Genomic DNA, 10,654 nt, shown 5'->3' with positions numbered 1-10,654 from the left:
ATCTTAACATAAATTCTCTATCCTATCGCCAACATCTTCCCAATTCTTACCTTTCCTCACAAAGCTGTGTGTCTCCAAGTCATCCCCCAGCTCAGCAAATGCTGCCATCATTTGTGACATTTGTCCTTCTGCTCTGGGAAGCTGGAAATTATATGGCCTCTTCCCTCTTCCTTCTCCCCCGTAGAGTCCTGCCATCTTGCGTATACTCATCAGGCTAGGCAGTGTGACTGCGTTAGTCCAGCCACAATCCCCTCCCCCATGTCTACAACTTCCCTCAAAACCTCCTCACTGCCATTCCCTCTAAAGTTCTAAGACAACCCAGGGAAGGGTAGGTCCTCCTATTATTATATTGAAGACATTGATGGTTTTCCTTTATGATTCTTTTTTTTAAGATTTTATTTATTTATTCATGAGAGACATAGAGACTGAGAGGCAGAGACACAGGCAGAGGGAGAAGCAGGCTTCATGCAGGGAGCCTGACATGGGACTCGATCCTGGGACTCCAGGATCAGGCCCTGGGCCAAAGGCAGGCACTAAACTGCTAAGTCACCTAGGGATGCCCTTCCTTTATGATTCTTATTGAATTTAGAGTTGCATGTATGTATTTGTGGTTATTTGCACATACTTTTTCTTGCTGAGTTATAATCTTGATGAAGGCAGGGGCTGTGTCATGCTCCTATGCATACAACCCAGCACAATGCCTGGCACGTGGAATATGAATACGATTAATTTCTTATTCTCAAATGAATGAAAAGTTAGAGTGCGAATGAGCTCTTACTGCATAGAGGATATTGTGCTAGACAAGTTAGTTAGGGGAGATATATCTTAGGATAAGCATTTGCTCATGGACTTTTAGCATGGACAAATACAAAATGAGTGCAAGAGGATATTTTCTCATGTGCAGTGGACATGAGCAAACCTATTTGCGAGGGCAGGCAAAGGGGTCTACTGGGGGTATAAAAGTAGAAGGAAAAGATAAAGAACAGGTTTGATTTTCTCCACTTGAAAAATGAAGTATGTGAACCAGGTGATTGACGATAATTCTGAAATGCTGCTTCCCAGTTTTTCCTAGAGCCTGCCCTGCAAGGTGACAACTTCCCTAGGTCTTTTTTTTTTTTTTTTTTTTTTTTTTTTATGATAGTCACACACACAGAGAGAGAGAGAGAGAGAGAGAGAGAGAGAGGCAGAGAGAGAAGCAGGCTCCATGCACCGGGAGCCCGACGTGGGACTTGATCCTGGGTTTCCAGGATCGCCCCCCGGGCCAAAGGCAGGAGCCAAACTGCTGCGCCACCCAGGGATCCCCCTAGGTCTTTCTCCTAGGGTATATCAGGAGCACACATGATGGCTGAGTGGTGGAAAGAGGGACACTTGTTTGCAGGGTGCTTGGCAAGGGCACATATACATTGTCTTCAGGTCTGGACGAGTCCATTGTGAGGCTTCAGCCATGGAGACCCAAGTTCTAACACCACTGGTCGGTCAATGATCTTGGGCTGTCTGCTGTCTAGTCCACACTGAACCCAGGTTTCTTTTCTTTTCTTTTTTAGTTTTTATTTACTTATGATAGTCACAGAGAGAGAGAGAGAGAGAGAGAGAGAGGCAGAGACACAGGCAGAGGGAGAAGCTGGCTCCATGCACCGGGAGCCCAACGTGGGACTCGATCCTGGGTCTCCAGGATCGCGCCCTGGGCCCAAGGCAGGCGCTAAACTGCTGCGCCACCCAGGGATCCCTGAACCCAGGTTTCTGAGGACAACTTGTTCTTGAAACAAAACAATAAAATAACTGACCAATTCTCTTTATTAAATAACAAGTAAATAGTCTATATACAGTCACTGGTCTTGTACATGAGTGCTTCCCCTTCTGTGGAAGTTATCCCATGTGATCAAAGCACCAGCTCAGCAGCATGCTCAAATGTCCAATAATAATGTGAATTGACCAGCAAGACACGCAGGTGACCCTCATACTGTCAGTCACCACACATGCAGGAGAAAACAAACCAGCTCAATTCACAAAGATTTAGGTAAAGACTTATTAGCTTCATTTCAAATGACTGTGTTGTGCATCTCAGCAGCTCAACAATTCAACCAGCTGTTGCTCTTCAAAACATGTGTCACTTTCTTTGCATTTGGGTCAAACTCCAACTGTGAAGATCCATTGAAGAAATAGTAAAACCCTGGAAACATGGACAAGGGAAATGAGATATTTTTTCAAAGAAATAAATTTGGCAACATATAAAACTCAGAATAATAGATAATTAAAATTGCTAAGTGATTAGAGTTTTACTATGTGCAGGGACAATGATAAGCATTTTATATGATTGTCTTTTCATTCCATATGATTGTCTTTTCATTTCTTTCTGCAATAATCCTATGAGGGAAGCATATCTAACTCCATTCTACAGATAAGCAAGTGGAGAGTCAACTTATGTTTGCCCAAGGTCACTCAGTGAGCAAAGGCTGGAGACAGCCTCCCAGCACTGCCTAAAGGCAAAGCCAGGCTCAACTTACTAGGTTATTTTGCTTCCAGTCAGACAAAACTCTTCTTTGGATACTATGAACTCTTTATTTTCTTTTCCCCAATAGTCCTCCTCCCCTTTCCTCACATTACAGCCTGAGGGTCATTTCTGGTCCCAGAGAAGCATGGAAACTCCTTCAGAACACCAGAGAGCCATTTATGGCTCTGCCATTATGGTGCTTGGGTTACCTTTCAATAAGGATCACCAGCTTCCAGCCTTGAGCAGGAAAAAAATATAACTTTTTCATTTTTATTTTTTTGAAAGATTTATTTATTTATTTTAGAGAGAGAGAGAGAGAGCATGAGTGGGAGAAGCAGAGGGAGAGGGAGAGAAAGAATCTCAAGCAGACTCCCCACTGAGCACAGAGCGGCTGTAGGGCTCCATTCCACGATGCTGAAATCATGACCTGAGCTGAAACCTAGAGTCGGATGCTCAATTTGCTGTGCCACCCAGGTGCCCCCCAAAATTACTTTTTTCAAACTTTGGGTGCATGAAGAAGCAATTATTTACAACTGACCAGTGTGGGCAGTGACTGACTCAGGGCAATCTCCCTGGGAATGAGTAGTTATAGCAAGATAGAGTGGAAGGGAAAGCCAGCCTGTGTGAAACCTGGCCACACCACTTGAGGGGATTTTTTTTTTTTTTTCACTTGAGGGGATTTTTATACCCGCTTGGTAATTTGAAAAGTCTAGATGTAAGGAAGTGACACTTGAGCACTTCGGGTTTTTTCTGCATATTCAAAATAGAGATTTGTGTTAATTGTCTTTATAATTCAAATCAATGTATTATATGAAGTGGTCATATAACTGGTATGGAATTAGTAAGTTGAAATCTGGGAGAGAGGAAGGAACTGATTAAAGAAAATCTGTCATTACATGGTCCGCATGGGTGGCTCAGTCTCTTAAGCGTCTGACTCGATTTTGGCTCAGATCTTGATTTCCAGGTCATGAGATCAAGCCCTGCATTGGGCCCTGTGCTCATCAGGAAGTCTGCTTGAGTTTCTCTCCCTCTGCCTCTTCCTCAGTCATTCTCTGTCTCAAGTAAATAAATAAATCTTAAAAAAGAGAAACTCTGTCTTACAAATTAATCCAATTGTCCTCTGCTACCATACAATGTTTCAAGCAACCCATTGCCAACAAAACAATGTCCTCTTACCAAATGCTTCAAACGCAGCATCAACCTTCGAGTCAACCCCTGGAAAGTCTTCTGCTATTTGCTTGGGAAAGCCTGGCTCCATGGATTGTCTCTTCTCATCAAATCTGCATCCAGTAAAAGAAACAAAGCACAGCATCACACAGAGGCCAAGTTACCGAAATTCTTTTTTTTTTTTTTTAGAAATTTTTTTAAAGATTCATTTATTTATTTATGATAGACAGAGAGAGAGAGAGAGAGAGAGAGAGAGAGAGAGAGAGAGAGGCAGACACACAGGCAGAGGGAGAAGCAGGCTCCATGCCGGGAGCCCGACGTAGGACTCAATCCCGGGACTCCAGGATCACACCCTGGGCCAAAGGCAGGTGCCAAACCGCTGAGCCACCCAGGGATCAAGTTACTGAAATTCTTAAGTCATGTTTGGTTTAATGTAGAATTCTAGTAAGCTTCCTAAGCACCACAAATAAATGCCAAACATATTAAGTATTACAGAAATATGTGCCTTTAATGGTATTGCAAACTTATTTCTTAGAACTGTATCTCCACCAGGAGCAGAGGTAACATCCTGATCCAGCAGATGCTGTCTGTTATCATACATCTAAGTCTGGACAGAAAGAACATTAGTTATCTTTCTATCGCAAAGACATGAAGGTATGAACAGATGAATTGGCTCACTCATCTCAAATACAGATTTCAAGTTCTCTACCACACTTAGCTCGTATATGTCCTCTCTACCCTGCACATCTGGATTTCCTATGGCAGCCTCTTAGGAAAAGGCAGAGATAAGGAAAGCACAGTGAATGTATTTCAGACTCACTGACTGGACATTGGTTCGTCCACCCAGTCGTCTGGGCAGATGGCCCAGAAATTAGCCTCTGTGAGTCCTGGGTTCTAGCCATAAAACTGGACCACTCTTGCTCATCATCCTCTGAAACAGGCAGCACTAATGAGAGCATGAGGTTAAGGGAAGCCCTGAAGAATCATCTAGTAAAGTGGGGAAGATGAGGCAAATACCCACAGAGGTGATGAGTCCATGGGAAAGGAATGTTAACTTGTGGCCTGGATTCTTGAGGCTTCTTTCAAAAAAATCCAAGCCCATCTAGGTTTGGAGTCCAGGAACGGAGCTCCACAGGGTGGTGGGATTTGAGGCAGGTCTTGAAAGGTGAGTGGGTTGGTGGGGGTGGATTTGTGGGGGCTGGGGGCAGAGGAGAGAAGAGGCCCTTCAGGCAGGTGGGGCAGTTCCAGCAGGAAGCTCCTGCCTGCTGCTCACAGGCTTAAGGCAGAAGTGAGGCAGAGGCCTCTGTGACCAGCGCTGCTGCCTTTGAAAGCAAGTGTGACCCCATCCTTCATACTGGAAGAGAGGTCACGCTGAGAGTGACCTGCAGGTTTCCTTGGGGGGGAAGAGAAGATAATTTCCCTAATGGGGTTCATACAAAGCCATCCCAACCACGTCTTACCGCCAGTATTTGTCTCCTACGAAGAAGTACGTTTTCTTCTTCTCCTTATCAAAAACAGCTGCATCAATTTTCTTCACGGTTGGAGGAAAACCCAGGGTGTGGATGCCTTTTGGATAACCGGCTTGTACCTCAGTTCCTCTCATGGCCCAGAACTGATTTCCTGTTAAGAAAATAATTCAGAGTCACACTGAATTTATAACAGTCGAGTCTGAGTTTTAGAAAATACTTGTCAGCACCTTTGTTTTCATAGTGAAGATTTAATCCCCAGCTCAAAGTGGGCTTCTAACAAAAATTTGCAGATTGAATTAATGGACACAAATCAAAGGAGGGAATTTACAACTTTGAGTGATTTATATTCCTATGTGCATTTTTATTATCTGTAAAATATAAATAAAATCATACCAGACCCAGATGTTTTTCACTGTCTTAGAATAATGAAGGAGACACGATTTGTCATAGTAGAGAAAATTCAAGTCCTATTCAGTTTTCCTGTGAAAGCATTTATTTCAACAAGTTAAAGAAATTATTTAATAATTACCTTTAAAAATGAAAACAATATCCTTGCTAGTCTCTTCATATGCGGCATCCAAGCCTGAAGGAAGGGATGGCCAAAATGAAGAGATTAAATAGAACCCAGGTTCAAGTGTCCTGAGGGATTTTCGCCAAAAATGTCTGAAATACATAAAAAGGGAAATGAAAATTGAAAAACAGATTTTCACCTTTAGCATATTTTTCTCATTGTCTTCCTCACCCGTCTTCCTCCCCCCTTTGTGTTCTAGGCTCGAAGGCAGGCAGAAATTAGGGATATCGCCAATGGGAAAATATCTTCTTTTTCTTGGGAAGCCTGCACTGGACCTCCAGCCAGAGTATTCCAAACCAGCTTCTTCTAAAGATAAGGCGACCCAACTGTGCAATAATTAGCAATTCATGCAAACCAGTGTAGCTGTCCTCACATCGTTTACAGATTCAAATAGGTGGATGGTGTGTGTACATGCATATGTATATGTCGGTATTTCTGGGGTGATTCTGGAAGTATGTACAGAGTCCTTAGCAGTTGATGGGTGGGGGGGATGCCTGGGGAACCCAGTGCCAGAGCAGTGAGGGCTTGCCTTTCACTTTCTTCCTATTTGTGCAGCTTGAATGTGTTATCATGGGCATATTTATCCAGCTGTGAGTAAATTAATTGATTAAATGTAATGCTGTTCTGATGCCATTTTTAAAGGAGACCAAGATAAAATTCTGATTCTGACGTTCAACTTGAGCCGTTTGAAGAGCAAGCCCGGCTTATAGTGACTGGAAACAACAATAAGAGGACAGGAATCAAATCAAGTCTTTGAAAAAGAGCTTGACACTTTTAGGAGAATGTAGAGGGCGAAGCACTAGATCTCAATGATTTCAAGCTCAGAGAAAACATTTTTGCTTTCAATATTTAAAAATCTTTATTAAGTCTCTGTTCTCCTTTCTAAGCATTGTACACCAAAAGAATAGATAGAGAAATGTAATTTTCTGGTCTGACCTGTCTTTAAAGAACAGGAACTCTCCCCTCAGGGTGCTGATTGCGTCGAAGGACAAAGTGGGGTCACATGCAGCTGGTGTCCCAGGTCCTGGAGGCACAGATTCCGTGGGCACCACGGGGTCATTGGAGGAATCAGAGGGAGGTCCTAAAGGGAACAGATGTGGGGTGCAAACAGAAGGAGAAATGTGATGACAGCGACCCATACACTCTCAGGGTGCTTTGAAATGCATTGCAAATGCTTTATGCAGCATTTTAAAGCTTTCCTGAAGACTATCACTGCAAAGCTACCATGCCTGATTTTTCTAGCATCACTTACCACCATACAGGGACTGGATGCCATTCACATCATCTTGAGAAAGATGGAAGCGGGCCAGATCTGCCAATACATTGTAGACTGGGTACATCAGAGCGCTAGGGTCAGCCGAGTGAAAGAGACCCAGGGAATGGCCAAGCTCATGAGCAGCAACGAGGAATAAATTGGTTCCTAAGTAGGAAATAATAAATAATAGTTACTTCATCCTTAAACACGTGTATATCCCCTAAGTCCTCTGTGTGTTATACTAGTTTACTTCCTGGAAGTACACAGGATTTTCTTTGCCTTATTTTTTGGTTAACTGATCAGCTGATTATACTCTTCATGGAAAGCCAAGTGTTCTTCAAGGCTCATTCTTGAAATCAATCTTTGAGACAAAATATCCAGCCATGTCCAACCTACCCCCCACTCCTGCCCCAGGCTCTTATTTACTTCCTGAGAACCAGGTCCCTTTTCTTATATTCTGGAAGGGAACCAAACCACTTGTTTAGCACATCCATAAATATTTCTCTTCATTTGTCAACGAAAAGCTAAACACTGTTTCAGCATATTAATGTTTGCCAGTTATGGTCTCAGTTAAATGAATCACAATTTATTCATCTCAATTCTGAAATCCTTAAACAACCATATGCCTATTATTTTCCATTGGACTATTGCCTGCATAATTTTTCCACCTCAAGATTATTATTAAGCATATAGTGGGTCTGGAAATATTAGTAATGATAATTGTCATAGAGTTTTCAAGATTGGCCTAAAACATAGCATGCCTAATCACGCCTAGCTTTTGTCACAAAAGAGATTTTGGCCACACAAACACTAGCTGTATTCGTATTTTTTCCTTCATATTATTTAACCCCCCCCCCAAAAAAAAATTAAAAAAATAAAAATAAATAAGTAAACCCAGAATGCTCAAAATTGGAAGTTATTGGATAATTATGTTTGACATGCTAAGTTTACTTTTGTAAGCATTATACATGTAACTTGTGATCCTAGAAAGTCCTCATTAGAGACTTTGCAGTAAGAAGTTGTTGAGTTAAAACAAAGAAATATATCTAACACTAATGTCACATTCATACTGTCTACAGAGATTCTATTTGTGTTTTGATTATAAATCCCAATAAATTTCAGAAGTTATATTATTTCTTTTAGCCAATTGTTTTAAAACTTTGGAAGCCAATCCTCAAAGTATACAGTTAAGAACTGAGAAATGTTCTTCTATCTAAAAAATTTGGACATTGTATTTGGGGGCTAGTGCTTTATTTCAGAACAAGTCCATTGAAACTCTTGTTAACCTAGAGACAGTAAAATGCTGATTTACCAGAAAAACCCAAACAGGAAAACTCAGTTTCTGAAATTTAATTCTCATCTCCATTTTGAAGAGTAAAGAAGAAATTTCCCCCAATGGGATACAAGTGGTATCAAGCGCCTGTATTAGTGCAGAATTAATGCAATGCACCATCCCTTGGATATCTGTAATTTGGTATAATGAGAAAATACTCTTAATGATGTTCCTAACCCACACTAGAGCTGTGGTCATCAAAGAAGTACTTAATGATGTTTCCATACTATGCTGATCAAGACAGAGAATAAACTTTTTAGATATCTGAAAAATGGTTAAAACAAAAATATATTCTACTAACTCTTGAGCCATTTGGAAAATCTGGGAAGCCTGCTTCTTAAAGATTCTTAGCTATTAAGAATTTTCTAAATCTAAAAAAAACACCCACCAAAATCATTCTGAGAGCTGTGTAACTAACCTGATGTATCGCTTGTCCATTGTTCATCATCGTCAAAGTGGGCATCTCCATAAATGCCAGGCCCAGGTGGGTAGGCATGACCCAAAACATTTCCAGGTCCATCAAAAGGGTTAAAGTCTCCGTGATCTAACAGAGAAAATGTTTTTATTGGAAACATAGGTAATTAGGATCTCTTTGGAACATCCCTCACCCTCCCGCTCCCTCAACAACGGCAGCTAAATGGATGCATTTCATGTTTTATTTGTTTTTGTTCCTTTACCTCTAACTGCAAAAGAAATCTTTATGTCAGCCTCTCCTTCATCAGTCCTGGAGAAAGTAAGTGGAGTCACCTCCTTCCAGACATTCAGAGCTTTCTCAATGGCAGAATCAACAGCATCTCTTGGCAAATCTGGTGTATAATTCATGATTCTTTAAGAAAAAAATGGAATGGGTTATTATTTTCTCCTGTGGTCATAATTTTTAAAATGTCGTTATTATGTGAAAACCTTTGTGGACCCGTTACCTGTAAGTAAGGTGAGTTTTCCTCCACTTGGGCATGCCAGGGAAGGTGGTGAAGTCACCGACGTCAGGAACGCCACACCTGGGCCTGCGCATCATCGCCAGGGTGTCCGAGTCCACCTTCCCTGTCACCTCCAACCCGAGGAACTTCTGCATTTCTCGGATTTTTTCAACGACAGGACCACTGTTCCTTCTTCTGACAAATGGTTTCACATCTTTCCCAAGGTTGTAGTAGTTTTCTAGGTATTGCTAATAGGATAATAAGTAGAGTTTTCAGGTCATACTTATGATTTTTAGCCTTTTATAGTAAATGGCAACTGCTGACTTAATCTGTCTGTAGTATTCCTCTGGTTTACTGAAATCAAAATAAATGTCATATTCTGTTCAATTCTTCAGTAACAGACTCCTCCTCACTTCTGTTTTATCTTTGTAACCAGAACTTAGTCTACTCCCAAAGCAATGAAAATGAAGCAGAAAATCAAGATAAGTATCTAGTAAACTTAAAGGAGGAGCACAGAGCAAATAGGCTTCTTTGGGCATAATTGTGTATCCCAAGCACATTTATTCAACTCCCTTGGCTTTCTACTTTATGTGTCTCACGGGGACCTGGCTTAAGGAAAAATGTTGGACAAATCCCTGCCTGCGTCTAAACACGACCCTAGCAATATAAATATCTAGCTAAACTTACGTTGGATTAAAATGCCTCAAGAAGTTCCAACCAAGGTACGTTTAATCATGCTCTGCACCTGTTACTCCTGCACTTCAAGCCCCCGTGCCGCTGCCGCCACAGTGGTTGCAATCTTAAATAAACACCTAATATTTCTGGCCTTTTTTGTTCCTGTGTGAGAGGAGGCTGCACGGTGGGATAGAAGACTGTCCACATCCCTTACCCTATAGCCCTCGGTCCCTGAACGGCTCCTACACAGTCAGCCTCAAGCATCCCGAGTGTTGGGTGAATGGAAAGCAGAGATGGTTTTCCCACTTGGCCCTGCCAGTGCATGTGGGGATGTGTCCATCACTTACCTGGGTGAGTTCCATGTTGTTGTTCTCATCCTCTGCAGCTCTGTCCACTGGATAGGCTGAGCACACAACCCCACAGAAGAGCAGTAGAGCTGGAAGGTTCTGCATTTCCACAGTCTCTTCTTGGCTCTATGACGTCTTAGTAGTGCCTTGCTCCCTGCCTACCTTCTCCTGGATGCACTCTCTGGAGCCCTGACTTTTATAGGGCGACAGTGTTGGTTTAGGTCACCCGCAGCTTGACTCATGATTGCTTTCATCCGAGTGGCAGCAGGACCATGTCCAAAATTCCAAATCCAAAGTAGGATGATACAACCTACTTTACTAATTTCTCTCAACCTTTCCAATTTTACAAATCATAACAGTGATTAAGCTCCAGGAAATGCTTCCTGTCTTTGTAAGAAGAAAACTGGGGCATTTTTTTTATTATGGAAA

The 10,654-nt window shown here is 41.9% G+C and overlaps 1 protein-coding gene across 1 annotated transcript; it reads right to left on the bottom strand.

The window, feature by feature from the left end:
* Window positions 1-2,069: 2,069 nt before the first annotated feature.
* MMP3 (matrix metallopeptidase 3 (stromelysin 1, progelatinase)) lies at window positions 2,070-10,354 on the bottom strand (the record flags this gene model as incomplete). Its single annotated transcript, NM_001002967.1, is given in 10 exon segments — window positions 2,070-2,170; window positions 3,668-3,771; window positions 5,119-5,278; window positions 5,657-5,790; window positions 6,635-6,779; window positions 6,951-7,118; window positions 8,705-8,830; window positions 8,964-9,112; window positions 9,207-9,451; window positions 10,226-10,354. Coding segments are annotated over 10 exon segments (1,437 nt in total). The 5' UTR covers window positions 10,331-10,354.
* Between the last annotated feature and the right edge of the window lie 300 nt (window positions 10,355-10,654).

The sequence above is a fragment of the Canis lupus genome, chromosome 5 (assembly GCF_011100685.1).
Source record: "Canis lupus familiaris isolate Mischka breed German Shepherd chromosome 5, alternate assembly UU_Cfam_GSD_1.0, whole genome shotgun sequence".
Lineage (NCBI taxonomy): Eukaryota > Metazoa > Chordata > Mammalia > Carnivora > Canidae > Canis > Canis lupus.
This window is presented reverse-complemented; position numbering and strand designations above follow the sequence as displayed.